Consider the following 26,967-nt stretch of genomic DNA (forward strand, 5'->3'; position numbering starts at 1 on the left):
ATGAAATTTTGAAATAAAACTTTATAATTTTTAAAAAAAATTCAAAAAAGTTTTTCTATATTTCAACACTCAAATAATTATTTTAAGAGATTATCAGATTACAATTTTTTGTCAAAACTTCATAATAAGTAATTAGAAAAAAATTATACACCAATAGCTTTTTAATTGGCCTATGTTTATGAATTATGAGTTAAATGGTAAGCTAGAAACGACGCCGTTAGAGTTTATTCGGCTAATGGAGTTCTCTTCCTCTAAGCGTCCGGCGACGGTACCGGCGGCAGCAACAGAGTCTGTACAGTTCCGCCTTTTATGTCCGGCCTCAAGGACTGGTGCAATAATCGGAAAAGGCGGCTCTGTAATTCGCCACCTCCAGTCTGTAACCGGTTCCAAAATCCGCGTCATCGATGACATTCCCGTTCCTTCAGAAGAGCGTGTAGTGTTGATCATCGCCCCGAGTGTAAAGAAGAAGGACGATTCGAATGTGTGTGATCCGGAGAAACCGAGCTCCGAGGAGACTAAGCAAGAGAAAGGTAGCGAGTGCGCGGGGACGAGTGGTGGAGATGACGAGGAAGCGCCGTCGTCGGCGCAGATGGCTTTGCTTAGGGTTTTAGAGAGAATAGTGTTTGGTGACGATGCTGCTTCTGCTGACGGTGTTGAATTGGATAAAGGTGAGAGTGACGGATTGTGTAGGATGATCGTTAGAGGCAATCAAGTTGATTTCTTGATGAGTACAGGTGGGAAGATGATTCAGAAGGTTGAAGAAGATAGTGGAGCTACTGTTAGGATTTCATCTACTGATCAGATTCCTCCTTGTGCTTTCCCTGGAGATGTTGTGATTCAGGTTACTAGCAATTCAATTTTAGTGTTGTTGCTATTCAATTTTATTGTTGTTGGCTGATTTTTAGTAAATGTTTATGTATGAAGATAACTGGAAAGTTCTCGAATGTGAAGAAGGGGCTTTTGTTGATTACAAACTGTCTTCAAGAGAGTGGTGCACCTCCAACTTGGGACGAGAGTCCGTTTCCCCAGCTTGGTTATCCACCTGAGTATCATTCTATGGACTATCATCCTCAATGGGATCATCCTCCTAATCCAATGCCTGAAGACGTTGGACCTTTTAATAGACCGGTTGTTGAAGAGGAGGTTGCTTTTAGGCTGTTATGCCCAGCTGATAAAGTTGGAAGCTTGATAGGGAAAGGTGGAGCTGTGGTTCGAGGTTTGCAAAACGAAACTGGTGCATCCATCAAGGTATCGGATCCGACTCATGATTCAGAGGAGCGAATTATTGTGATATCGGCAAGAGAGGTATGTTTATTCAATCGAAAAGAATGGTTTACGTATTTCATAGACTTCTGTCTCATATGTTGACATTGTTGTAGAACTTGGAGAGAAGGCACTCTCTTGCTCAGGATGGTGTGATGCGTGTGCATAATAGAATCGTTGAGATTGGATTTGAGCCTAGTGCTGCGGTTGTTGCCCGGCTTCTAGTACATTCTCCATATATCGGACGTCTATTGGGTAAAGGGGGTCATGTAATAAGTGAAATGAGGAGAGCAACTGGTGCCAGCATCCGCGTCTTTGCAAAAGATCAAGCTACAAAGTATGAATCTCAGCATGATGAGATTGTACAGGTAAATTAGATGAAACATCTAGGCTCTTGATAAATTTTTCAGCTCAGCAATTTTCTTGTAATTTGACAATAATTTTCTGGTTTGGTAGGTCATTGGCAATTTAAAGACTGTTCAAGATGCTTTGTTCCAAATAACAAGTAGGCTTCGGGAAGCAATGTTTCCTGGTAGACTTCCTTTTCAAGGCATGGGTGGTCCACCTCCGCCGTTCATGGGTCCGTATCCAGAACCGCCTCCTCCATTTGGACCGAGACAGTATCCAGCATCTCCAGATCGTTACCATTCTCCAGTAGGATCATTCCATGGTATTTGATCTATTCCTAACCCATGTTTTTCAGTTGATACATGCATCTATTTCAGTTCTTAATGATATCTACTTATTACATATGATACAGAAAGACATTGTCATGGTCCTGGATTTGACAGGCCACCGTCCCCAATGTCTTGGACCCCGCAGGTAGGTGAATACAATGATTTTTGTTCCTTCTTTCTGTCATGTCCCTTTTCTGATTTAATATTCCTCAATTGCCAGCCGGTTATCGATGGCCATCCCGGTGGTATGGTTCCTCCAGATGCGAACCACGGGTTTGCTTTGAGAAATGAGCCCATTGGCAGGTATCACTTTCACGTTGCCTTCTTTGTTCACTTTAAACTAAATAACTTTGAATGACAGAAACTGCATCTAAGCAAGTTTATCCACTAATATCACATGATTGCCTTTTGGTTATGGTGTTGGCAGTGAAAATCCAGCAATGACAAGCGCAAATGTGGAGATTGTGATTCCGCAAGCATACTTAGGTCATGTTTATGGTGAGAACTGCAGTAACCTGAATTACATTAAGCAGGTAAGTTGCCAATAATATATGAGCAGACGATCCGTTTGAAAGGTTGCATCTGATTACAGTTTGTAAACGAATATAAACAGGTATCAGGAGCGAATGTGGTTGTGCATGATCCAAAAGCAGGGGCAACAGAAGGACTGATTGTTGTCTCTGGTTCATCAGATCAAGCTCACTTTGCTCAGAGCCTTCTTCATGCTTTTATTCTCTGTGGTCAATCTTGATTGTTCTCATTTGCAATGTGTTCAAAATCTTAAAATGATAGTCAAGTGACTTGTGAGAAGTTTCTTCTAGAAATCTAACAATATAGGAAACTGTAAAGTACTTTGTTGTGGCAAAAACTGTCCATCTGTTCTTTATCTGTTATCGAAACTGATACAACATTGTGCCTTAACCTGTTGAATATATTGTCAAGATCCATTTAAGCAGAAACTGTCTACTAACCCTTAACCTGATGACCAAACCGCCTCTGGCGTAGTGCTATAGTTGGTTTACGTGGATCACTCCGTTCCACAATCTTAAGTGGATGAGCTTCTGTATTGAAAACCCACTCGTCTAATGAAATAACTGATGAAGGCGAAAAGAGAAGATAGAGATACTTAAGAGTCTCAGCTAAGAAAAAGCTTTGCATCTTGTTGTCTTTAGCACCTGAATTGACCTGAAAATGGAGAAGCAAACATTAACAACAATGCAAGTTTCAAAAAGATGGAGATGCCCTTCCGAGGAGGGTATCTAATCGAATAAGGTCAGCCTGGCCAAAATGGACTTCTGGTGATGGGTTTGAGAAGAAAAAACTTACATCCTTCAAGCCTACGTATCCAGATTCTACGCGAGAGTTCTTCTCAAATGCTTCGAATATATTCCATCCCCACTCTTGATATGTCTTGTTCCCAGTTAATCGCCAGAGGTAAAATAGCGACTCAACGGTTTCTGGTCTTAAAATGTTCCAAGATGTTCCAACACTCATGTCCTGTAACAATCACGTGCTTGTGGATGTGACTAAACCAACCAACTAACTAACAAACAGATGCGCAAAATAAACCCGTTATTGTTACCAACCTGCCCTGCAGTAAAGAAATAGTTCTCTCCAGCGAGTTTCGTTGGTGTTGATTGGTAAAAGTTATAGCAAGTCCAGGCAAGCTGCAGTAAAATGGGAGGAAACAGCAATAAGTAGACAGCAGAAGCTTTACTAAAGCTCTAAATACTTTTGAGATCATAGTACCTCTCCTGCGAGTGAAAGAAACTTTTTTTCTTCATCAGGACCATAACCTGAAGCTCCTAAAGCCAACATTCCAGGCGCAAAGCATGCTAATTCATCCATCTGAAAATAATTGAGAACAAAACAATGATACCCGCAAAGTTCTCGACATAAAGAAATGATATTAGATAGATTGTATTTACCTTATCGATCAAATTATTTCCGTTCTTCTCACATATATATGTAAATGATGACGGTGTTGATTTCTTGATCAAGCTTAACAGACCTTTCATTGATTTCTCCCACATATCTCTGAATTCATTGCATTAAGAAAGACGTAGTCGTTACAATTGGAAATACTTGGATATATATATATATATATATATCAGCGTTGAGCTTTACTTACCTATAGGGCTTCACCGCAGATGTTTTGTTCCCTTGCACCCAAACTTTGAGCAAATACTCATAAAAGCTGTAACCCCAAATTATTATTAATTGTAACATAGTAAAGTCAGGGTCAGAAGACCCAACTAACACGCAATGAGATTTGGTGAAAGAAAGTACCTATCTCCCATGGCACCAAATGTTGTGGTAGAGTACGATGGATTAGCATTATCCGGATTAATATAGATGGGAAGTAAACCATCAGCAGGGAAGTTTTTATTCAGCTCTGTAATAACCTTCTCTACCTGAGAGGCACAAGTTAACAAACAAGTCAATCTTGAGCAGCAAATGATTACTTCAGCATTAATACTAATGCAGATAGATTGCCCTCTTTACACAGCCATGCGCTGGACAAACTCAAAATTATGATCTCCAATGAGCTATAAAAATCACACATGTACCTTCTGCTGATATTTTGGGTCCCCTGTCCTCTGGGAAAGGGCGATAAACTCAAGCTGCTCAGTGCCGGAATCTGCAAGAATACTGTCTCCCTAGTACAGAAAAAAAGGAACAATCAGCTAAAAGTGACAGACCACATGTCTTAATGAAGCATATCTAAACCCCATAGCACTTGGTATCCATTCCAGACACGTAGGATGTGCTTGCTAGTGAAACTGACTATAGTTATTTAAGAAACTATAGTTACCATCAACTCTAAAAGCAACAAATTTTTAAGATCTAAGCCTCAAACACGAACGTTAATTGTTGCATAGCGAGAAAGAAGAAGATTCTGTTTCTGGTGATTCCAGATTTCAGTTTTTAAACGGGTCTCAAGCATCTAAGAAAGTGGTCAGAACTTGTTTTAAGGTATCAGTAGCCTCCAAGGAGTCCTTTAGAATCATAATCAGGAACCTAAGTTAACACGAGAACATGAGCATACAAGCTTAAGCAAATGCCGTTATCTCTAGAAAGAAATATGATGTGCATCCAATTTTAGGCCTTACGAAGATCTACATCCAATGTCTTGTTCTCAAAAGACAGAATACAACAGAAAGGGCACTCAGTAATCAAGGACTCACCCCTGCCGCCCACGAAGGATTGTGAGCATTTCCGCTTCTCAAGTTGATAATATTGTATGGTATACCCGTTGGAGTGTTCCATGCAGGCAACAATCTATCTGCAATATCCTTAGCCTTTTCAAGGAACATTTTGTCCCCAGAAAGATCATATGCACTGAGAAGTCCCCCTACAACTCTGACAGCAAATAAAGGAAAGAACATAAGCAGATGAAATATATCTGTTCCACATCTTTTGTCAATTAAGAACCAAGTACCAACTAATAACCGGAAATGAACAGACACATCCTACGATAGATACAGAAAACAGCCACAGTAAACCTGTGAAAGTAACCTTATGGTTGTCTCAAACATACTGGCGTCATAATCCTTGTCGAAATCCAACGAGCTTGCAACCCAACTGAAATTAGAAGAAAAACCAAATGAAGATGGGCAAAGATTGGCCCGTAAGAAAGTGGAATTTGTTAATGGACGTGAACAGTTACACGACTTAGAAAAGAGCCTGTAATTACTCACTCTCTGGCTTTTTGAAACTGCTCATCTAGACCCATTATATAGAGTGTATCTAAAGAATCTATCATAGTTGCTCCAAGGCCACCAAAGCTATCAGTGCCATCTTTTGTCCGAGGCTGACAATAAAAAGGAAAGAAGCCAATATAGCTTCAGACCAACAGATGTTTTTGCAGTGTGCAAGTAGAAAATAATCTTAGTACCACACAAAATATTTGCAGGCTTAAGTACAGTGTGGTAACTTCAGATAAGCTCATAACAAAAGGCATAACACGATATTGAAGGAGCAGGATGATAATATTAAGATCATTTTTTATTCGTAGATCCCATAGTCACTAGATAATGTATTGGGTATTACCGTATTGGCAATGGAGAATTTTATTTTTGAAAATTATTTTTTACCTGAAGCTCATCTTTTCCCCATGCATACTTCTCATATGAGCTCCAAGCATGGATCATTGCCTCTTTTACTTTCTGCCTTCGCTGGATATCAACTGGATCTTCTGGGGCATTCTTCATAGTCTTCAAAGGTTTATTGCCGACACCTTTAAGCTCTTCTAACTAGCAGAAAATATAGCTAGTTAGCCAAACAGTAGGAAAACATTACAAACCCTATTTCCAAAAATGAAGCCTACTTTAATAATGCATATGTATCAAATAAAACAACCATGCACACGAAGATGGAAGAAAAGGCGGAAACAGGGTCCTAACTTAACCAAAGAAATCATCGAAGTCAAGACTCAAGAGTTAAGAGGAAAATATATATCTTACCATCTGCTCCAACCTTAAAACTTCTTCATTTAACTTGTAAACTTCAACCTGCAAAACATAATTAAACTGTTAGACAGAGACAGTACAAGACAAGTGAGAAAATGATCACAAGAGAATCATCCACTTCCTTGAAACAAAAATGTCCTCACTTTTATTACTTTTGGCACAGTATTTCAAGAAGGAATTGCAGAATTAAGCCCACAAAATACTAAGTGAACCCTTTTCTAGCAAATTAAGATACCACCGTTCTTACTTAAAGACCTAAAGCTAAATTGGCAATAAAACCATTCCAGGCCTAAGCATAACCTACTTTACCAAAACTCGAAAATGCCTGCCAATAACTATGATACAAGAACTGTCTCCTAGGCAGATTCCATGAGACAAAACATACCTCATGTTCTCGGGTAAGATTTATACGATCCCAGACCACCATAGAAACAGAGACAAAGATGATGAAAAGCAAAGCCAAACGTCTCGGTCTTCTGAGATAATACGCAGGATTCAAATATTTCCATAGCCCATAACCACTAATCGATCTACTTCTCGCCATCTCACCCCACTCAACAAAAACAGTGACCAGTTGAGAAATCAGAGTCCATGAAACAGAGGAAGAGAAGAAAGCTAAAAGCTTTCAAATTTCGAATCCTCTGATCCGAAAGAGTAAAATAACAGAGATATCAGAGAGCCAAAGTTATAGATCCGATTTAAGTTTGTTAGTAGAAGGAAGACGAAGAAAGAATGAAACTTTAGCACATACATAATAACTAATTATTTTATTTCTCCATCACTTTTCTTTATTTATTCTTTTGATAATAAAATAATAAATCGAGTCTCTTTAGCCCCCCACTGCTTCATTTCACCGCCCCCGTCTCTCTCTTTCTCTCTCCGTTTCCGTTTTCATCTCCATCGTCTCGCCGGTGGTCTGGTCTTTGGACTCTCTTCTCCTTCGCCGGTTGTTCATCTCTTCCGAGCTTTTAATTGATCATCGTCTTCACCGTTTCCGTCGTGATATTTGGTTTCTCGTGGAGTCTTCGACATTCTTCATTATTCTCTGCTGGTGTTGCTCCCACGATTTAGGTACCTTATCTGAAGTCTTATTTGGTGTCTCTTATCGTAATGAGAAAGCTATTTCAATAGTTTTGGATAGCTTTGTTGCAGGATTTGCTTTGTCTCTTAGGTTGTTTTTATTTTGTTTTGTTTGCTGAAATTAAGAGTTAGATTGTAGAATTGGTATGATGTGTTATGTGTAAGGCTTAAAGAGTGGAAAGCTAGAATTTTTTTGTTGGATCTGCTTGATGCAATTAGGTTCTGTTGCTTGTTGATTCGCACTTGTTGTCTCTGTTAATTTTTCAAAATTAGGTTTTCTGGTTATTGTTACTTGAGATTATGTCCATAATTTGATCTTCTCATGTAGTCTTGCTTAGACCTGATTTGTGTAAGTTGCTCCGATAACCAATGAAGAAAGTTGATACTATGTAAATTATGTATTGCTTAGAGTTGGTTTGATTTGGCTGATCATCCTTGAATTGTGCTTATTTGCTCTAACCCTTTCTGTTTTTAAACTTAGGTGTTTATATTTTAAATTTCCAGCTTAATGTAAATTTGTTTTATTTCACATTTTAAAGCAGGTTAATTGATGAAAAGCAACCATGGATGACCTTCATGGAAGCAATGCTCGAATGCACATTGGAGAAGCTCAAGATTCAATGCATGTGCAGTATGAACATCATGCGTTGCACCACATCCACAATGGAAGCGGTATGGTTGATGACCATGCTGATGGTGGAAATGCTGGTGGGATGAGTGAGGGAGTGGAAACAGACATTCCTTCTCACCCTGGAAATATAACAGACAATCGTGGTGAAGTAGTTGACCGTGGTAGTGAACAAGGAGATCAATTGACATTGTCTTTTCAGGGCCAAGTCTACGTTTTTGACAGTGTGTTGCCTGAAAAGGTGATTCAATTTTTATTTTCTCGTTACATTATAAATTTAGTTTGACTATAACTGACTCTAGTTGATTTGTGTTCTCCTCTTAGTGAGTCTAATGTATGAGTGCCTCTCGTTTTCTTTTCAATATTTACTGCAGGTTCAAGCTGTGCTTCTATTATTGGGTGGACGAGAATTACCTCAGGCAACCCCTACTGGCCTTGGATCATCTCATCATAACAATAGGGCATTGGTAATAAAAGATTTGATACTATCTTTGGGATATAAGTTCACTTCCTTTGTGCATTTCTGACAAATAAATGATACAGGGTTTACCTGGTACTCCTCAAAGGTTTAGTATTCCACAGCGGTTAGCTTCTTTGGTTAGATTTCGAGAGAAACGAAAAGGTAGGAATTTTGATAAGAAGATTCGGTATACAGTCCGCAAGGAGGTTGCTTTGAGGTACATTTATTTCTAAATCAACAACATAGCCTAGTGATACATCTTTTGAGATTGCACCCTCGTAATTAGGGTCTGGTCGTTGGTTGTTTTTGTTTGTTCCGGTTTACAGGATGCAACGCAATAAAGGACAGTTCACATCTGCCAAGTCGGTCAATGATGAAGCTGCATCTGCTGGATCCAGCTGGGGGTCGAATCAAACCTGGGCTATAGAAGGTAGCGAGGCACAGAATCAAGAGATCTCGTAAGTTGATAAATGCTTTTGAGTATAAACTTCAAGTATCTGACTTAGTTATTAATCATAAACAACTTAACGTAGAGAATGATGTGATAGATGATTTGTTAAGACAGGTTGTGAACTAATCTTTGTATCCTGGAAATGAGAAAAATTATTTGGAAAGAGGATTGTGACTTTGGAGTAACCAGCAGTGTTTAAGTCTTTGTAAATGATGAATATTAAATCTTTCTTGGCATAACCAGAATTTGTTTAAGAACATAAACAACATATCTGATCGTATTTCCTTTGAATGGTTCTGGAACCTGTCAGATGCCGGCACTGTGGAATCAGCGAGAAGTCAACTCCAATGATGCGGCGTGGACCTGAAGGGCCTAGGACACTTTGCAATGCATGTGGACTTATGTGGGCAAACAAGGCAGGCTAATTCTCGCTTCTCAATTGATCAACTCTCTCTCTCTCTCTATTTTGCTCATTCTGCACCACTTTTGGTTCTATGATAAGTTTGTCTAAATGACAGATTTATAATTTTAGGGTGCACTTAGGGACTTATCCAAAGGCGCTCCTCCTCAAACACCCCAAAATGTTCCTTTAAGTAAGAATGAGGTAAGCTACATAAGTTTTTGACCAAACTATTTTTTGAGCAAACATTACTATAAGACTTGTGGACGTCTGATCTATTTTTGCAGGATGCAAATCTTGAGGCTGATCAGATGATGATATCAGTGGCCAATAACATAAGCAACTCACAGTGAGAATACATTGGCTCTTGCCATTACAAGCAAAAGAAGATCTCAAACAGAGTTTGAATCACCTCAGGAGCCGTAGCTTTATTATTCCCTTTGAAAGAATCTGAGTCGATTTAGGTTATCCGGATTTGATCCGTCACTATGTAAACTGGCTTATATTGCATTGCCATGATCGATTATCTTATGTTATTGAAATGCTGCATAGGCCGCTGTTGTATTGGTCCATACACTGTCTGAACTCTGATGTAATTTTAAAGACTCTTTTTTTTTTCTTTTATGAGACAGCTAACATTACTTAAGATCTCACCAAAAGAGTGTATCCCTATGGCTTAGAGACTTAGCTCCCATGTGAAGTGAAATCATGTTCTCTCCTCTTTCATAGCTTCAGGCTTCTCTAAGTCAAACTTTAGTTAACTGAAATACAAAAAAGGAATTGTGATATTTTTATAGCCAAAGGAAATTGCCAAAAAAAAGGGAGAAAACTAAAATCTTTCAGTGCGACCTGTGACTGAAACAAAAATGTTTTCGATGCCATAAAGATTTTTATATAGAATTTTGCCTACAGTATTTTTTAAAATATCCCAATTGTGAATGATATTTTTGATTCCCTTTTTTTAATTAAAATCTTGGAAAAAAAACAAAAAACAAAAAAGCAAAAAACGTACTTTTTGTAATTTTTTTTTCTATAGAAAAAGCTTAGAATTATGTCACATCTTATCATGAAAATCTCTTCATAGTTTGATTTTTATAATATATTTTTGACTTTTTCGTCTTACCAGTTTTATATGTCATAACTCATAACTAACATTTTGATTTTCGAAACTATATTTACACTGTTATTTGTTAATTTCTGAGCTAAGCTTTTGAAAAAAAATGGTATAAAGTAGAATATTCTTATAATCTGTGTGGACAAAAAACATTATATATCTTCAAATAATTGCTAGGAGGAAAATGTAAGATATTTTCATGCTTTTATTTTATTTTTTCCATATAATATTCTCGTGAAAAATGAAAAAAAAAAAAAAAAAAATGATTTTCCCAAATTTCCAAAAAAAGAAAAAGGAAAGATCTTTTGCTTTGCTTGTCTTCAAGTTCATGGGCAACACGCAGAGAACAGACCTCCGCCGAGCCCTATCACTCTGAACTCAAAATAATCATCTTCCTCCTTTCACATTCCCAAATTCTTCTTCTTCACATTTCTCTTTCTTCCCAAATTTTACAATTACACCAAATCCTAATCCTCCGGGACAAAGCAAAAGAAAAGTTCTCTCCTTTTTGGGAATCTTTTCTTCACTTCTCCCTGAAACAAACATAAAAATCCAATCTTTGCATGCTCTTAAGACTCTGAAATGCAATCATCACATCGGATTTTGTCTCGCCTCCTTCATTCACCAGGAAAAGGTTATTACAGCAGAGCCAGTGGTGTCGGCGGCTCACTTCACGTTTTCTCGTTATCCGACGAGAAACACGATGGGTTTTGTGTAGATACTCATCGGAGTTTTAGCTCTCTTATCCGTTCCAATCCTCAGTTAAGAGGGTTTCTCTCCACCAATTGTTCAAACAAAGGTCTTGGTGTGCGATGTTCTGTTTCTCTCGATAGGGATACTCCTTTGATTGATTCTTACTCCTCCCACCGTGGTATGTCTTCTCTTCCTTGACCTAAAGTTTCAATTTTGTATGTTTTGGGATACTTAGTTTGGAGAGATTTTGATGGGGTTGCACGTTTACAGGTTTCTTCACTCGGGCAAAACAAGTGAAGAGAATTGAGATCAATGATCAACACAGGTAAAAGACTCATTACTGTTTTATTGTAATGTGAGTAGTTTACTTCGAGTGATCAAGTTGTGTATTTGTGGTTTAGAAAGTTATATTGTACTCCTGTTTGCTAAATCCATTTTGTTTACTGGTTGTTTGGGTTCCAAAAGTGGCAATTTTATCTGTTATTGTATACTCATGAAGATTCATTCTGGTATCATTTTTTTTTTGGGTATAATATTGTGCTAGCTGGCTTCTGATTTGGGTTCAGTTTCATAACCTTTGTCGTGCTTTACTAGTTCTGTTACTTGGTGAAGTTCATTAAGTTAGACAAGGGAAATCATGAGAAGAGAAATTCTTCCATGTACCCCTGTCCTCTAGTGAAGTCCTCTAGCTATATCTTTATTGCGTGTTTATCCTAACTCCTGAATTATGGTTTCGTGAACCATTTTGCAGTCAAAGAGCTGTTACTACTGCACTATGGTGCAACTTCCTCGTATTTTCCCTCAAGTTTGGGGTTTGGTGGACAAGTTCTAGCCATGTCATAATGGCTGAAGTAGTTCACTCCGTTGCTGATTTTGCTAACCAGGTTTGTTGCTGTTATGCTTTCTTTTTTTGCTTTTGTGACCAGTTTAATATATTGACTATTGGGTGCAGAAAAAATGATACATACTTGATGTTGTAGGCACTTCTTGCTTATGGGCTCAGTAGCTCAAGGCGTGCGCCAGATGCTCTTCACCCGTGAGTCTCTAGTTATCTTTTATACTCTATGGCAGAACAGTTTGCTTGTGTTTGAAGAAATTCTTAGACCAAAATTGTCACTTTGCTCAGCTATGGCTACTCAAAAGAAAGATTTGTATGGTCCTTGATATCGGCTGTTGGCATCTTTTGCCTTGGGTCTGGTGCTACCATAGTCAATGGAGTGCAGAACTTGTGGACTTCTTCGGTAATTGGCTCAGAATATTTTATGATGTTGATGTCATCTGCTGTATGATCTTTTGGGTTGTTAGATACTCCGTGTACATTTTCTTGGTTGTTCATCAATTTTGACAATCTTTCTCAGCCACCTCCGAATATGGAATATGCTGCTTTGGTAATTGGTGGTTCTTTTCTAATTGAAGGTATCAACTTTTCCTAATCTTTTGTGCCTCTTATGTGATCCTTTCTTGAAGTTGGTCTAGCTATGCTTCAAGCCTACATGCTGAATATTGTTTGTTAATCTTTATTTCTCAAAGGCGCTTCGCTTCTCGTTGCAATTCAATCTGTTAAAAAAGGAGCTGCACAAGAAGGCATGACCATAAGAGATTATATATGGCGTGGCCATGATCCTACTTCTGTTGCTGTTATGACTGAGGTAACACTTTACAGTTTGTATCTGATTTGAACATATATAGAAACAGCATCAAAGAATATTGTTAGATTGAGTCATTGCACAAAAACAAAAGAATGAGTCATTGAACAACACTGCTAAACTCTATTATGCTCTTATTTTTCTGTTAGTGACTATTGTAAATGCACAGGATGGCGCTGCTGTGGCAGGTTTGGCAATTGCAGCCGCATCTCTTGTTGCTGTTAGGATGACTGGAAATCCTATTTATGATCCTATAGGATCAATTGTAGTTGGTAATTTACTTGGAATGGTATGTTTGTGCTCTCCGTAACGTGCTCTCCTTAATTTGTTATTTATTATTCTATATTACATATCTACAACCACAAGTTTGAATGCTACTAGGTCGCTATATTTCTCATTCAACGAAATCGACATGCCTTGATTGGAAGAGCAATGGATGATCAAGACATGAGTAAAGTTCTTAAGTTTTTAAAGAATGACTCGGTATAAATTCTGCTTATTATAACTTAGAGATCTCATATATGTTAACGCTTATAAAGGTGGGCTCAGAATTGAATATTTTGTTGTGTAGGTTGTAGATTCTTTATATGATTGCAAAAGTGAAGTGATTGGTCCTGGGTCCTTCAGATTTAAAGCTGAAATTGGTGCGTATTTGAACTCTTATGTGCTCTCAAAGAATTAGAGCTTTCTATCGCATTTGGGACTTCTTGAGTGATTCCTTTGAGCATTTTGTTAATTGCTATATACAAACAGATTTCAACGGACAGATGGTTGTCCAAAACTATCTGAAGAGAACTGGTCGTGAAGAGTGGGCAAAACTGGTAATTAAGTTTGTAGCCTTTATTTCATAGCTAGTTGTGTCCTTTTTAGCTTATGAACAACCTGATCTACCATTAGCTAGATGTCTGATTAGTTACCTGAAAACTTCTGAAAATTGATGGTGTACTTGCGCAGTTTCGTGAGGCTGCAAAGAAAGGAGATGATTCTGCAATGCTTAAGATTATGGCAAACTATGGTATACATTCAACTTCTGGATTTTTCATAGTTTTATGTTCCTATCTTGAAACAAACTGTGTAATCTCGCACAGGTGAGGAAGTTGTCACGGCTTTAGGGAGCGAAGTAGACCGGTTAGAGAAAGAGATCCAAGAGCTTGTCCCTGGAATCCAGCATGTTGACATTGAAGCACACAATCCCACTGACCCATCTCTATGATCTGGAAAAGCTTGCTTTATTCAAGGTTGAATTATCCATACATTTTGATGGCCTCAAGAACTGGAAGCCACACGTATGGTTGAAGTAAAAGCTTGCCCTGCCTCTTATAGAAATAGAAGAGTGTTATTTCAGGTAGGTGATTGGGCGAAACGTGCAGATGGATTCTTTATCTTGTTTCTGGTGTAGACGACTTAGAAGTCTGATGTTAACTCTAGAATCTATGCACACCAAAAAAAAAGCTTGTTACTTGTAGAAACATGAGATGTTATTCAGATCGATATTATTTATATATGTACACAAAATAGTGTTTTCGCATTTCATTTTCATTACTTAACTTGATTTTATACATTGCGAGCACAGTGAAGACTAGATATCCACTAGAGAAGTTGACATTGTTTTATTTCATATGTGAAACCGAGGCTATACATGGAAATGCGCAAGTTGACCCGCCGGAAAAGTTGACAGTTCTTATGCTCTTTTCTTTCTGAGAGGAACAGATAAACCAGTTTTGAATTCTAGGCGATGACGGAAGTGACAGGCCTGAAGCGTTTCGTTTCTAAGTTCAGTTGCTGTATGTCAAACTAATGCACAAAGATCAAACAATTAGTAACTTTTAAGCTATATCCAGTACCTTTCGTTTTTATTAGCCATTTGTTTTACCCAATTTTTGTATTCAGGTTATGCAGACGAAGACGATTCAGTTATTGAATATGAACCATATGTGTACATCCCAGCCAATAGTTACACTTACTCCGAGGTAAAAAAAATGACCAACAAGTTCAATAGAGTTCATGGCAAAGGAGGGTTTGGTGTAGTTTATCATGGAGTTTTAAAAAAGCAACAAGTAGCAGTAAAGATGCTAAACCGAGCATCCATCTATAACATCAAACAGTTTACCGCAGAGGTAACTAGATTATTCCTTCCCTGAAAAAGAGTTAGAAATTCATAACAGTTGAACGTTTTGTTGGTTGATCAGGTTCAAGATTTTGTAAAAGTTCGTCACAGAAACTTGGTGAGCCTCATTGGTTTCTGCGATGATGGTGAGCACTTGGCCCTAATCTACGAATTCGTGACGAATGGAGACTTGAAAGATCATCTATCTGGTATGAACCACATTCTAGTTTTGGTTGGTTCTTGAAGTTGTATGAATACCCGAAGATAATGTACTTTGATGTAACAGGGAAGTTTGGTAATGTCCTTAGCTGGAAAAGCAGGTTGAAAATCATCATCGGAGTAGCACAGGGTAACTTAAGCTGCAGTGATTGAAACAGAGTTTCTCATTCATGACAGAAACTGATATTTGTAAACTCATTTCACAGGTCTTGAGTATTTGCATAGCGAGTTGCGAATCCTTCACCGATATGTCAAACCGACAAATATCCTGCTGGACAGTAACTTTGAAGCGAAATTGGCTGATTTCGGGCTGTCTAGATCCTCCCCAACCAACCCTGACATACAGGCGTCAAACAAGATTTATGTCAAGCCTGGAAGAGATCCATACTTGCATGACCAGTAAGAAAAGATACATTCTTTCCTCATAACTTTTAATTGACTCGGAGATGTTATATAGTGAGTCACCGGACAATGCAGGTACTTCAACTCAAATCACTTAACCAAACAGAGCGACATTTATAGCTTTGGAATTGTTTTGTTGGAGTTGATAACCAATCAGCCTGTGATTGATAACAACCGTGAAAGTCCTCACATTTCCAAGTGGGTCGATTTAAAGGTTGCAAAAGGCAGTACCAGAGAGATAGTTGATCCCAGGCTAAACAGTGACTTTGAGCCCAAGTCAGTGAGGAAAGCTATGGAGATAGCACTCGATTGTTCAGCTCGTACTGGTAAGAGGCAAACCATGAGCAAGGTTGTTACAGATCTCAATGAGTGTCTGGCCTTAGAGATGTCTCGTACACATGAGAGAACTGGGGAAATAACACAAGAGAGTCAGTGATCGATGTGACCATGGCCATTAGGTCAACAATCTCAACATGGTTTTACTCATTTATCTCAGTTTCTTTAGTTGTAACCATCCATCATCGACATTGTGTTTTACAAACATTGTGATCGTACATTGCATTGTTCTCGCATGGTTGCTGCATTTTGTCCATTTTACAGTTGGTAATAATCAGTAATGTTTGAACAGCAAAAATTGTTTCGCTGCATCCTCTATGTTCGTTCCTCCTTTGACTACGACTTCTCTCTCCAAACGACCATATGGTTATGAAATGAATAGTATGTAAAAACTATGAGCCAATGGATTCATATTGTAACTTCAAGAGTTTTCTGTCCTAAACAAGACCACCCCAATGAGAATATTTTACTAAATCAAATTGGTATCGAGCTAAACTTTTCGATAATAAACAGCCGGAAAACCCCTGTAACTAGATTGGCTTACACATTAGTGAGAAGACTCTTTCATAGATTTTGGTTTCAAGATCACATTGGCAAAACATTTCCCTAAGTTCCACCAGAGAAGTTCAGCAAAAGCATGAATACGCCAAATGGTTCTTCTTTGAGATGTAGGGAGAGATGTAATCAGTTGAACGACCAGATGATCCTGAGATCTCGGCTGGAACAAGAACTTGAGGCTTGCCTAAAGCTATCCTTTTGCCAACTGTATTGGCGTAAAACAGACCGGGAATGGCTGGCACAAAAACATCACTCCTTGAACTTATGTAGAAGTCAATAACATTTTCATATTCAGAATTTTCTAGTTCAAGGTACTTTGATTTCTTATCTGACGGCATTATCGCTTCCTGCCATTTTTCAGAAAGAAAAAAAATCAAGATTAGCATATGGGTGAAAACTTCAGAGACTAAACAATGAAGGATCTACGCACCTTAGTATATGTTTTCGGGAAAATATCCTTAAGAATATTGAGGCTGCTCTCCCATCTTGGCTGAGTCAGATATATAGTTGTATCAGTGCCAAATCCAAGCTTCCTCAAGAACAGTGCAATCTCTTGTGCGTTGTAACAGGTTTTGGATCCCATCGCACCTGTTTCATGGCAATTTTTCTTTTCAAGTATCTCAACCCTCAAGTCTATGGCTATGAAACGACCACCGGATTTCTTGCTATGTGTCTTCAGCCGCTGAATCATCGATTCAACCAAATCATTCACTGCAGGTTGCAATTCCAAGGAACCAAACATTGCCAAACAAGAGACAGGGTCGGTTTCAGCACCCTGCGAAGATTTCCTCAGATTTACTGAAGGGAAATAGGTTGTAACTCTTATGTTCCCTTTCGATTTGAAGATGGGGTCAATATGTTCCTTGATGTAATCTTCTGCAACTCGGGTAGGAACCTTAACGATGGCGATATCTCTTAGAGATACGTGGCTCGGCAATTTTCTTACAACTTTGACTACGCTTTCCAAGCTTTTAATAAGTTTATCCACATCATAGATATCGTCAAAGTTCCTGGTCAAGCATCCCAAATGTGTTCATAAACCTTAAAAAAAAAAACACTTTGGCGAAACCAAAAATGCTTATGAAAATACAAAAACACTAACATTTCATCACCAGGTTTGCTTCCTCTTATATCGGGAAGCACTAGAGTTGCTCCAAGATGTTTCGCCACCATCACGGCATCAGTAATCTAAACAAGATAGTAAAGATGAGAACATATGAACATATCTAAAGGAAATTCAGATTAAATTCACAGATTTGAAACTTGACAGTTAAATATAAAGGATACCTGAGAGACATGGTACTCAGGACCATTCGTTAAGGAGAATGTAACGTAACCCTTGGATGATACTGCTTCATCTGCAACACCAGAAGAAACATTAACACACAACAAACCAGAAACTACAGAGAAGATAAAAATATTACTAATCAGAAGGAAAACTCAGGGAACATACCAGATTGAGATATTGACCAACAAGGTTTAAGTTCATTGCTATCCTCCATCCAAGGTCCTTTATTCCCACCTTCAATGGCTCTAACAAGTCCATCTTCAACAGCTACTTTTGATCCCTTGAATTCAATATCATGCGCATCTCCTTGAATTTTCTCCTGTAAAAACCCACAAACACACAAAGAACAAAAAGCAGAACTTAAGAGAAGAAGAAAAAGCATTTGGATACCAATAGAATCAAAAAGCATGAAGCTTTGATAATCAATTTAGATGAAACAACAGCTGAACCAATCGTCCTCTGCAAAGTCTCAGCCTTTATGATCAAAGCAATCCAAATTCGATCCAAAACGAATAAAAATTGGGTCTTTTTACAAGGAAACCCTAAATAATCACGAGGATTGTATAAACTAGATCTGCTTCTCAAAGAAGGATACACGAGAAACAAACAAAAAAACGATCAGAAGCCGCCCCACTTGAATTGAGCTCAGTCAGAATCGTATGTGGGTGAATTACAAAATACCTGAACAGCATCAAAGTAATCTCTATGAAGCATTTGTCCAAGCATCACAAACATGGTAATGGTGAGAATTCCAGCCACCACTTGCCTCAAATCCACACCCATTTCTTCTTCTTACACTCCTCCTTCCCTCTCTCTCTCTCTCGGGAATGGGTTTTCGAAGGGTTTCACGGAAATTGAGGAGAATTACAGATCGTTTATAAAAACAAAAAACGAAATAGAAAAGAAAAAGAGACTAGATTTTTTTTCACAAATCTGAATGCATTTGTCAAAAAAGACACTTTTTTTTTTAGTTATTTTTCCGGGTGTTATTTGTCAGTGAGTGTTCTCAAGTCTCTCCTCTGCCTTAAAGAAGAACCAAACACAGCCACCGACACTTTCGCCGTCAATTTTGGTATTTAACTCAACTGGTCTATGTTTATTAACCGGATTTTAGTCCCAGTTAACCGTTTTTGTACCGTATCGAACCAAAATGGTTAACAAATCTCATATTTATTTTTACTTACCAAGTGTTGGATTATGTTTTCCTTAATTGATTTGTCGTTTTCCGTAAATTTATTAGTTATCGCATTTTTAAGGAATATAATAATGAAGTCATTAAATTTGTATTGACTGTATAATTTGTCAATTCATTAATTAAAAGTGACAAGTGACTTGCCCAGTTGCCACTATTAAGCATTTTTTGCATTATGGACAAAATTGAGTACCACAGGTCCACAACAATGAAAGTTTTATTTGTTGTTGGTTAGTACAATTGAGTTACGAGATATTTATAATTAAATGTTAATAAATGATGAATTGTGACCAAAGAAGTGTGTAATCTAACTTGTAATAAAGCCACTTATGGTATATACCAATAAAAATATTTCTCTAACAAACAGTATCTTGATTTAAACATATTATGAGTCCCATTTTTTTGTACATATATAATAATATACTCAAAGTAATATTTAAATATGTACAACATATTCAAGTGGTTTACTTTTCTAATCTCAAAATTTGGTACCGTTTTAGATCCCAAATTATCACGCCATTATTACATTAATCATGTCTCAAGTGCTCTCCTATAAAAAAGATGGATTATTTCTTGGAAAAATAAAAGTGAAGAAAGGTGATTACTCTAAAACCAAAATATCATAAGATTAGTTTAGATGCTTGGATTAGTTTGTGTGGTAAGTGTTTTGATGTTTGTTATATAGACACTGTTCTAGAACTAAAGCAAGAGTTAGTCTACCTAATCTAGCTTATTAATGTTTTAATCATAAGTTGCTTATACAACTTGTTGTAATAGCATGTTAGAATGATGATTTAGAGTAGTAAACAGAAGCAAGAGTGTTAAGAGACAAAACAAAACTACCTTTGCGGCAGGACAAGAAGTAATTAGATTGATTGGTCAAAATTGATGACAATTAGCCATTAGAAATCGTATGTTTTTTAATGCTTTCCCGGGATTCCCTCCGTGAAGGACTACACTAAAAGTCTGAAATCAGTATGTCTTTAGTAAGACTCACCAAGCATTAATCATCCTAAAAAAAGTACAATCTAAGGTCGGTCGGATCCACATGTTCAACTTGAACATTCTATTAGGGTAAGTAACTAGAGATGTTAAAATCGAAATCATCTTCTTGAAAATTCATACTCAAAAGAGATCCAAACTATTGTATACTCATCAATCAATTCCTTTGCATTCTGATATATATTGAACTCTTTAAAAGCCCACTCTATGAATAGACAACATGGCCCATATGTGGCCCACTGCTTTTTGCTGCCTGCCACTATCTCTCTATATGATTTTCACGGTCTAGTCGTCGGTCGGACTTCGGAGCCGTCGTTGACTGCGACCATCACAATCCTTTTCCGCCGTAGATTTTTGAGGAAAAATCACGAACCTTTCCTCCGTAAGAACTCTGATCATCTTGACCCTCTCGTCCGTTCTTGCTTCTCAACAAGGTTCGCTCTTTAAATTGCAAAACTTTTTCTTGGAAGTTGCAAATTTTGAAACTTTCATTACACGACGACTTTTTGTTAAATGATCTAACTCGTTAGAATTACTACTGTAATCTTTTGGATTAAGTATCAATTATCATTCACAATTCCATATTACAAGAACCAATCTATATACTTTTTTGTATGTCACATATACAAAATGTACATTACACACCTCTTTTAAGTTAAGCTAAGCTTAGTAGTTTCGCTGCCTTGTCTAAGTACATCATATAGCTTCTACTTTCAAGCGAGAATTCTGAGTATTCCCCAAATCCATCACTTTGTTCACAAAGTTAGAATACTGGCTTATCTTCTCTGTTTCTTCTCTTTTTTGAAACATTGTATTCAGCTTCATCTCTAAACCCTTTGGAGTGTAATATAAATGCTTAGTACTATCACTCGTATGATCTTCTTCGGCTAGCAGCATTATGTAACTCTGTAGGTAACTCTTGTATCTTGGCACAACTGTTCTTACCATTGCCTGACATATCTTCCATCTCAACTTGTCATCCTCAACAACCCAATTTGATTGCTTTGTATAGATCTCATCAAAACCTTTAGAAAAGGCTTGTAATGTTTGTTTGATCGACTCACGGGCTCGTTTTCTTTTCACAGCAGATGATGATGTTGATGATGATGAAGTGGTTTGAGATTTGTTGTTGAGTAGAGACAAGAGGTTTCCCCAGCTTTCTTTGACATATAGTGCGGCGTAATAGTCTCTGTACTGTTCGTGTGCGTTTAGCCAAGACTCTCCCATCATTTCCCCGAGATGAGTCTCTCTCAAACCGCAGAAATGGGAGTGATTGTTCATCATAAAGATACAAGAAAGAGCTGTGTCTTTGTTGGAACTCGACCATGCGTCCAAGTTCAAAGCAATCTCTCTCAGTATGTTGTAGATGTGACCTGTGAGAAGCTCTTCTTGATAGTTTGCGTTTTTCCAGCCCAAATCAATCTCAAGAATCTTCGACAGTATTGGCTTGTTGTTGTTCCCCAGTAGCTTGTTGCAATACTCAGTGACAACGCTTACAAGCCTCGGTACACCGCCATAAAGAAGAGGACAGTTTGGTCTTTGTAGCTCCACCTGACTTGGCAGCTCCCAGAAGATCTCGCAGACACCCTTAACGAGATTGCTAATGAGCTCCCGTGTAACTCTGCGTATCTCTGAACATTGTTCCCCTTGAAATAGCTGGTTAAACTCTATCCGAATGTTGTCCATTGTAGAGAAACAATCTAAGAGCTTTAGCAGCTTTGGTGGATCTTTCTTGCATTTGCTGATTCTTGATCCAAATCTGAGAAGCGGAAGGATTCCTGAATTTGAAGCTATTTTACCAAAGCAACGCAAGGGAACATCTTCGCCAACATCTTCAAATACCTCATAGCATAACTTACTCTCAGACTCGTAGATTTCTTTCACGGCTATCTCCATATGCATTCTCCATTGATCTATATCGGCTTCAATATCATGTACATTGTCAGCTTCGGTGATTGTTTTCTTGAGATAATTGATCTCAAACTGTTTCTGAATGACCATTGTGCGGACTTTGATGTAAATAGGAACACACTTTTTCAACTGTGTGTGAGCATGTAATCTCTTGATGATAGCCTGCAACTTTCTCAAGTTGTCTTCCGACAAGACCTGCTCCTCTTCAAGAATTCGCTTGAACTCTGTTTTGAGATTCTTCAGCGCTGTGTAAAGAATCCCTCCTTTGAGGTAAGCACTAGGCTCGGTCATTTGCAGTTCCCGAAGAAGTTCGATGGAAGTCTTGAACCGCAAACCACAAGGATGATCTTCAGGCATTCCCCTTTCGGTTAGGTACGCAACTGTCTCTTCAAGCCAATTAAGAGCAAGAACACAGCTGCTGGAGAGAAGCTTCATCACTTCTCCAAGGCGTTTAACTTCTGAAACATAACCAAGGACTTCATCAGAGGACATGAGAGAGTTCTCGATCTCTTGAACCGAAGCAAAGACTCTCAAAACAGCGGATACAGGGGCAATGGTGTGACGGATGTGATCAGAGAAAGGAGAACATCTCCATTTCTCTACTTTCACATCAGCTTCCAAAGACGACAACTCGTGGTTGATTTCTTCAAGCTTGGATCCGGTCTTGTTTAAAACCAATGAGAAGGCTTCTGATTTCTCCATCTCAATCTTCAATAAACTTCTCATTGCTTTAAGTCTCTCAAGCCTAATTGCTTCAGCCATTGTGTTTGCTTTGCTTACTCAGTGGAGGGAGGATAATGCTTCAACAACTATATATGGATTGATAACAAATCCTCGGAAGATAAACCAAATTTCTTACCAAACCCACCAAAATAAGCAATTACTACTGATTCTTCTGAAGACTTTCTCTAAACCATATACAACATTCAGATTTGATCTTTGAGAAAAAGACAAAAGAATTGTTAGATTAATAATTAACTTAAAAGCAAAATCCAAAGTCTTGTTTTATTTGTTAGTCAGCTCAACCATCTTTATCTGAAACAAAACAGCTTCCTGCAGTTTGATCATCTGACAAAAGTCTCTGTTGCATTTAATATTTAACTTTGAAAAAACTACAAAACGAAACAAAACAAAAACAATTGCAAAAGACAATTTACACGAAATTACGCAAGACATATATACACGAAATTCCTACTACCTGAAAATGAGAATAAGTTTCAGTAATTTCGTGGAGACTCCTGGAAATAATTTGTTTGTTTATTCCTATTTTTATGTAACTTCACTTTACAATTATATTTCCCAATTCAACAATTAAAATAGCAAATGGTGGTTTGGCTCAGTCTTCGCGTATACTCCAAGAAACAATGATAAAAAAACAAATCAAATTACCACAAAAAAGGTTTTGAGAGCCTTCAGGTGTAGTAGATGAAAGTTGGATAGAAGATTGTTGTTGTAAAGTTAAGTTACTTAATGGGCTGGTTTTATGCTTTGATTAAGCCCACTGGGCCTAATAAGTGTTAGGGGTTATTAGGGCACAGAGCCAGGTCCTCTCTCTCTCACACATATCGCGAATTTCTCACAAACAGAAGAAACGAAGGAAAGAGATCTGATCGGAGATGGCATCGACTGCGGCGGTTCCGTTCTGGAGAGCGGCGGGTATGACTTACATAACCTATTCAAACATCTGTGCCAATCTCGTGAGGAACTGTCTCAAGGAACCACACAGAGCTGAAGCCTTAACTCGCGAGAAGGTTCACTTCTCTCTATCCAAATGGGCTGATGGGAAGGCTCAGAAACCTGGTACGTTTCTCGATCCTTTTATGTTCGGATCATTGGATCTGGATTCTTCGTGTTTCTTGCATCCTTGATTTCGATTTGATTTTGGGATAATTTGTTGGAATCTGTAGATTGATATATCTTATTTTGTAGATCCTTTTGGGAAAGCTATTGACTTTTAAGAGAAGAAATGTTTCATTTTAGAATCATAGATATATAAAGTTGTAGAATTGACTTTGAATTAACCTTACCTCTGCTTCTGGATTTGGTCAATTCAATACTATACTCATAAGTTGATGTTATGTGTGAAAACCTCAAAACTAAGTTTTTTGTGCGTAACAAGAAGATGAAGCACAGATGAAACATGATTGGGGAACCTTTGCATCTAGATGTCTCTCTTATTTTAGAAGCTTGAATGAAAGATGATTGGGAACCTTTTGCATTTAGATGTCTTCTCTGTCTCTAGACAGTGATTTCACTTTGCAGATTAGAGTTTACAGAGTCAGAGACAATGATTTCGTGGTTTTTTAGATTAACTCTATTTGAAAATGTATCAGCTTTATACTTTTCTTTGTTCACCCGTTTTTCTAAACATTTTCACATTGTTTTTGTTTCTTGACAGTTTTGCGCTCAGATGCACCTGCAGTTTGAGACTTTTACAATTGAGAAACAAGTTTGAGCTAATGATGTGCTTAAGGAATGCAAGAAACTGTTGTTATCAAAGTTTTTAATCTTCCTTTTATTGTCAGCAATGGAGCTTGAGTGAGAGATAGACTCATTCCAATCATAATAATGACTTTGTGTTTTCCGTTTCTTGTTTTGCATCTATTCATCCTCTTTCAAATTTTTGTATGCAAATAATCAAAATGAAGACTTCTCTTATGGCGTAAAAACAAGATCTTGATTGGTTGTTACACAACAGTGAGAATAGCATAAAACTCAGCACATGTGTGGAGAATTAATACACCATCACAATAAGTCAAGAGTTTGTATTGCTGTATTGAAAAAAATGACTTACTTGAAGAGAAACAAGTTATACACTTGCATTTTTTATGAATGTACAATCTTAAGAAATTTTAGAACATTATTCAGAAACAGTCAAACAGAAACTCATCATTTCATTTGTTAGCAATATAACATAGTTTTGGTATATATTGTCTAAAAAGCATGAGAAGTCACAATATGATTGGATATCCAATTTTGTGTTAATATACAGATGTATTTCCCAAATATGCAATCCAAATAAAACAAAAATTCCAAAATATGGTCGATTTTATTTACTAATAATGCATGTACCAATAATAATAGTTTTTGATTTTTAGTGTCCATTTCCATCTTTGGATTTTTTATAATCACAAAACCAACAAATCGACACAACTTAGTGACATATATTAACTGAACAAAGCCAAGTGTGAACCACACATATATTTGGTTTCAATACCTGCGAATATGCATCACGCGCTTACAAATCGCGTAGATACCTTTTTCTCGATTTTGACAATTTTTTATATTTGTTTCTTTTTTTCTTTTTTCTGAAAAGAAAATAATTTTAACGTTCCCTTTTCTTCTCACACAGTGTCCTCTCAATTTCTTTTTCGACGAACCTTCATTTCTCATTTTTCTGATTTGATCGCTTCGAAGAACGAATCAATTCAAGCCTGCGCCAAACCCTAGAAGACGACAAGCCACGACGACGAAGTCGAAGAGACGACGACGACTTAATCAAAGTTACGAAGATCTTATATATATGTGTAACAGCTTCAATCTTCAATCGAGCTTTCAAATTTTCAGATCGTGAAACCCGAAGCTTAAGAAAAACTCTTTGATTCGAAAGCTATGAGACCGATTCAATCGCCTCCGGGAGTATCCGTTCCGGTTAAGAGCCGTCCCCGTCGCCGTCCTGATCTAACCTTACCTCTTCCTCAGCGCGATGTTTCTCTCGCTGTGCCTCTTCCTCTCCCACCGACTTCTGGTGGCTCCGGCGGATCTGCCCCGTCTTCCGGTAGTTCGGCTTCATCAGCTACGTCCACGAACTGTAACAGCTCTTCGGAACCGAAGAACTATTCGGATTTAGTGCGAGGGAACCGGATCGGAAGCGGAGCTGGTGGAACGGTTTACAAAGTGGTTCACCGTCCGAGTTCTCGCCTGTACGCACTCAAGGTGATATACGGTAACCACGAGGAGACCGTGAGGCGTCAGATCTGTAGAGAGATTGAGATTTTGCGTGATGTGAATCACCCCAACGTTGTGAAATGTCACGAGATGTATGATCAGAACGGTGAGATCCAGGTTTTGCTTGAGTTTATGGATAAAGGATCTTTAGAAGGTGCTCATGTATGGAAAGAGCAACAGTTAGCTGATCTATCTCGTCAGATTCTTAGTGGTTTAGCTTATCTCCATGGCCGTCACATCGTTCACCGTGACATCAAGCCTTCGAATCTTTTGATTAACTCTGCTAAGAACGTTAAGATTGCTGATTTTGGAGTGAGTAGGATCTTGGCTCAGACTATGGATCCCTGTAACTCGTCTGTAGGAACCATTGCCTATATGAGTCCTGAGAGGATCAACACTGATCTGAATCAGGGGAAGTACGATGGTTACGCCGGAGATATTTGGAGCTTAGGTGTAAGCATTCTGGAGTTCTATTTAGGGAGGTTTCCTTTCCCTGTGAGCAGACAAGGTGATTGGGCAAGCCTCATGTGTGCCATTTGTATGGCGCAGCCGCCCGAAGCTCCACCGACGGCTACACCGGAGTTTAGGCACTTTATATCGTGTTGCTTGCAGAGAGAACCAGGGAAAAGGAGAAGTGCGATGCAGCTTCTGCAACATCCTTTCATATTAAGAGCAAGTCCGAGCCAGAACAGGTCTCCTCAGAATCTACATCAACTCTTGCCTCCTCCTCGTCCTCTGTCCTCTTCTTCTTCTTCTTCTCCAACCACATAGCGTTTTCTCTATATCTCTCCTCTCTTCAACTTACATTTTTTGTTTTGTGTTACTACTGTTCTTTTTGAGTCTTTCTCCAATTTTTGTGTAAGCTTTTCTTTTCTTCATTAATCAGTTACTAATCAAGAAGGGTCTATGAATCTTTACATTTATTTAGGGAGTAAAAAAACTCGAGAGAAGAGAGGGTTTTGGGATTATTGGATCTTTGGGTTATTGTTCTTTAGAAAGATTAAAGAGAACAATGGTAAATGCGTATGCTTATGCTTACGATGGAGCCATATGTATCCTTCCCCAATGTAGCTTTCTTGAATCGTTTCATAAAAGTTTTATTTGCCTTTCTTTTGCCATT

The 26,967-nt window shown here is 38.0% G+C and overlaps 9 protein-coding genes across 12 annotated transcripts; 6 read left to right on the top strand and 3 right to left on the bottom strand.

Annotated features, from left to right (window-relative positions):
- The first annotated feature begins 172 nt into the window (after positions 1-172).
- Positions 173-2,848, top strand: LOC17897225 (KH domain-containing protein HEN4). The gene is made up of 8 exons (XM_006303106.2): positions 173-841; positions 925-1,305; positions 1,380-1,631; positions 1,720-1,933; positions 2,024-2,085; positions 2,161-2,243; positions 2,368-2,473; positions 2,554-2,848. Exons 1-8 carry the CDS (start codon positions 173-175, stop codon positions 2,689-2,691), a joined length of 1,905 nt encoding a protein of 634 aa, XP_006303168.2. The 3' UTR covers positions 2,692-2,848.
- LOC17898358 (mannosyl-oligosaccharide 1,2-alpha-mannosidase MNS1) lies at positions 2,775-7,134 on the bottom strand. Its single transcript, XM_006307085.2, has 14 exons — positions 6,798-7,134; positions 6,407-6,454; positions 6,038-6,196; positions 5,642-5,754; positions 5,460-5,525; positions 5,129-5,303; positions 4,511-4,600; positions 4,230-4,354; positions 4,072-4,137; positions 3,869-3,977; positions 3,690-3,788; positions 3,527-3,607; positions 3,267-3,437; positions 2,775-3,125 (listed from the first exon to the last, which is right to left on the bottom strand). Exons 1-14 carry the CDS (start codon positions 6,954-6,956, stop codon positions 2,907-2,909), a joined length of 1,680 nt encoding a protein of 559 aa, XP_006307147.1. The 5' UTR covers positions 6,957-7,134; the 3' UTR covers positions 2,775-2,906.
- A 100-nt stretch (positions 7,135-7,234) lies between these two features.
- LOC17899194 (GATA transcription factor 28) lies at positions 7,235-10,084 on the top strand. 3 transcript variants are annotated; one of them, XM_023788890.1, is made up of 8 exons: positions 7,235-7,483; positions 8,032-8,361; positions 8,495-8,587; positions 8,664-8,797; positions 8,907-9,038; positions 9,342-9,447; positions 9,564-9,635; positions 9,719-10,084. In XM_023788890.1, exons 2-8 carry the CDS (start codon positions 8,056-8,058, stop codon positions 9,782-9,784), a joined length of 909 nt encoding a protein of 302 aa, XP_023644658.1. In that variant the 5' UTR covers positions 7,235-7,483; positions 8,032-8,055; the 3' UTR covers positions 9,785-10,084. The 3 variants fall into 3 exon arrangements, with proteins under 3 accessions (XP_023644658.1, XP_023644659.1, XP_006305455.1); XM_023788891.1 differs by having other exon boundaries at positions 8,035-8,361; positions 9,564-9,624; XM_006305393.2 differs by having other exon boundaries at positions 7,236-7,483; positions 8,035-8,361.
- A 757-nt stretch (positions 10,085-10,841) lies between these two features.
- On the top strand, positions 10,842-14,412 carry LOC17900906 (metal tolerance protein C4). The gene is made up of 13 exons (XM_006304817.2): positions 10,842-11,416; positions 11,509-11,563; positions 11,990-12,122; positions 12,219-12,274; positions 12,365-12,479; positions 12,597-12,654; positions 12,769-12,887; positions 13,054-13,173; positions 13,266-13,367; positions 13,456-13,528; positions 13,638-13,705; positions 13,839-13,899; positions 13,973-14,412. The coding sequence occupies exons 1-13, from the start codon at positions 11,128-11,130 to the stop codon at positions 14,095-14,097; spliced, it is 1,374 nt and encodes a 457-aa protein (XP_006304879.1). The 5' UTR covers positions 10,842-11,127; the 3' UTR covers positions 14,098-14,412.
- A 108-nt stretch (positions 14,413-14,520) lies between these two features.
- On the top strand, positions 14,521-16,246 carry LOC111832491 (probable LRR receptor-like serine/threonine-protein kinase At2g28960). Of its 2 annotated transcripts, XM_023789043.1 has the most exons (6): positions 14,521-14,668; positions 14,775-15,001; positions 15,074-15,200; positions 15,278-15,340; positions 15,417-15,609; positions 15,688-16,246. In XM_023789043.1, exons 1-6 carry the CDS (start codon positions 14,620-14,622, stop codon positions 16,046-16,048), a joined length of 1,020 nt encoding a protein of 339 aa, XP_023644811.1. In that variant the 5' UTR covers positions 14,521-14,619; the 3' UTR covers positions 16,049-16,246. The 2 variants fall into 2 exon arrangements, with proteins under 2 accessions (XP_023644811.1, XP_023644812.1); XM_023789044.1 differs by lacking the exon at positions 15,278-15,340.
- An 88-nt stretch (positions 16,247-16,334) lies between these two features.
- Positions 16,335-18,803, bottom strand: LOC17896776 (protein MANNAN SYNTHESIS-RELATED 2). The gene is made up of 6 exons (XM_006307547.2): positions 18,476-18,803; positions 17,960-18,113; positions 17,794-17,864; positions 17,609-17,694; positions 16,937-17,516; positions 16,335-16,853 (listed from the first exon to the last, which is right to left on the bottom strand). The coding sequence occupies exons 1-6, from the start codon at positions 18,575-18,577 to the stop codon at positions 16,575-16,577; spliced, it is 1,272 nt and encodes a 423-aa protein (XP_006307609.1). The 5' UTR covers positions 18,578-18,803; the 3' UTR covers positions 16,335-16,574.
- A 1,717-nt stretch (positions 18,804-20,520) lies between these two features.
- On the bottom strand, positions 20,521-22,855 carry LOC17898147 (exocyst complex component EXO70A1). The gene has a single exon (XM_006306898.2). It carries the CDS (start codon positions 22,659-22,661, stop codon positions 20,685-20,687), a length of 1,977 nt encoding a protein of 658 aa, XP_006306960.1. The 5' UTR covers positions 22,662-22,855; the 3' UTR covers positions 20,521-20,684.
- Positions 22,856-23,467: 612 nt separating this feature from the next.
- Positions 23,468-24,557, top strand: LOC17900839 (ATP synthase subunit epsilon, mitochondrial). The gene is made up of 2 exons (XM_006303426.2): positions 23,468-23,699; positions 24,298-24,557. The coding sequence occupies exons 1-2, from the start codon at positions 23,516-23,518 to the stop codon at positions 24,324-24,326; spliced, it is 213 nt and encodes a 70-aa protein (XP_006303488.1). The 5' UTR covers positions 23,468-23,515; the 3' UTR covers positions 24,327-24,557.
- Positions 24,558-25,143: 586 nt separating this feature from the next.
- Positions 25,144-26,774, top strand: LOC17899393 (mitogen-activated protein kinase kinase 4). The gene has a single exon (XM_006304738.2). It carries the CDS (start codon positions 25,512-25,514, stop codon positions 26,616-26,618), a length of 1,107 nt encoding a protein of 368 aa, XP_006304800.1. The 5' UTR covers positions 25,144-25,511; the 3' UTR covers positions 26,619-26,774.
- Positions 26,775-26,967: the final 193 nt, after the last annotated feature.

Source organism: Capsella rubella, unplaced genomic scaffold, assembly GCF_000375325.1.
Source record: "Capsella rubella cultivar Monte Gargano unplaced genomic scaffold, Caprub1_0 scaffold_1, whole genome shotgun sequence".
NCBI lineage: Eukaryota > Viridiplantae > Streptophyta > Magnoliopsida > Brassicales > Brassicaceae > Capsella > Capsella rubella.

Bases quoted from the DNA above. Each gene is read 5' to 3' on its own strand.
- LOC17897225 (XM_006303106.2), top strand. From the start codon at position 173: ATGTTTATGAATTATGAGTTAAATGGTAAGCTAGAAACGACGCCGTTA. The intron at 842-924 runs GTTACTAGCAAT...TTATGTATGAAG, and splicing joins CTGGAGATGTTGTGATTCAG to ATAACTGGAAAGTTCTCGAA. The intron at 1,934-2,023 runs GTATTTGATCTA...CATATGATACAG, and splicing joins TCCAGTAGGATCATTCCATG to AAAGACATTGTCATGGTCCT.
- LOC17898358 (XM_006307085.2), bottom strand. From the start codon at position 6,956: ATGGCGAGAAGTAGATCGATTAGTGGTTATGGGCTATGGAAATATTTG. The intron at 3,789-3,868 runs GTAAATACAATC...AATTATTTTCAG, and splicing joins GAAATAATTTGATCGATAAG to ATGGATGAATTAGCATGCTT. The intron at 3,126-3,266 runs GTAAGTTTTTTC...CTCCATTTTCAG, and splicing joins GATACGTAGGCTTGAAGGAT to GTCAATTCAGGTGCTAAAGA.
- LOC17899194 (XM_023788890.1), top strand. From the start codon at position 8,056: ATGGATGACCTTCATGGAAGCAATGCTCGAATGCACATTGGAGAAGCT. The intron at 8,798-8,906 runs GTACATTTATTT...TCCGGTTTACAG, and splicing joins CGCAAGGAGGTTGCTTTGAG to GATGCAACGCAATAAAGGAC. The intron at 9,448-9,563 runs GCAGGCTAATTC...TTATAATTTTAG, and splicing joins GACTTATGTGGGCAAACAAG to GGTGCACTTAGGGACTTATC.
- LOC17900906 (XM_006304817.2), top strand. From the start codon at position 11,128: ATGCAATCATCACATCGGATTTTGTCTCGCCTCCTTCATTCACCAGGA. The intron at 11,417-11,508 runs GTATGTCTTCTC...GCACGTTTACAG, and splicing joins TTCTTACTCCTCCCACCGTG to GTTTCTTCACTCGGGCAAAA. The intron at 13,174-13,265 runs GTATGTTTGTGC...GAATGCTACTAG, and splicing joins TTGGTAATTTACTTGGAATG to GTCGCTATATTTCTCATTCA.
- LOC111832491 (XM_023789043.1), top strand. From the start codon at position 14,620: ATGACGGAAGTGACAGGCCTGAAGCGTTTCGTTTCTAAGTTCAGTTGC. The intron at 15,341-15,416 runs GTAACTTAAGCT...CTCATTTCACAG, and splicing joins CATCATCGGAGTAGCACAGG to GTCTTGAGTATTTGCATAGC. The intron at 15,610-15,687 runs GTAAGAAAAGAT...CGGACAATGCAG, and splicing joins GATCCATACTTGCATGACCA to GTACTTCAACTCAAATCACT.
- LOC17896776 (XM_006307547.2), bottom strand. From the start codon at position 18,577: ATGGGTGTGGATTTGAGGCAAGTGGTGGCTGGAATTCTCACCATTACC. The intron at 18,114-18,475 runs GTATTTTGTAAT...GGGTTTTTACAG, and splicing joins ATTACTTTGATGCTGTTCAG to GAGAAAATTCAAGGAGATGC. The intron at 16,854-16,936 runs GTGCGTAGATCC...GAAAAATGGCAG, and splicing joins TCCCGAAAACATATACTAAG to GAAGCGATAATGCCGTCAGA.
- LOC17898147 (XM_006306898.2), bottom strand. From the start codon at position 22,661: ATGGCTGAAGCAATTAGGCTTGAGAGACTTAAAGCAATGAGAAGTTTA.
- LOC17900839 (XM_006303426.2), top strand. From the start codon at position 23,516: ATGGCATCGACTGCGGCGGTTCCGTTCTGGAGAGCGGCGGGTATGACT. The intron at 23,700-24,297 runs GTACGTTTCTCG...GTTTCTTGACAG, and splicing joins TGGGAAGGCTCAGAAACCTG to TTTTGCGCTCAGATGCACCT.
- LOC17899393 (XM_006304738.2), top strand. From the start codon at position 25,512: ATGAGACCGATTCAATCGCCTCCGGGAGTATCCGTTCCGGTTAAGAGC.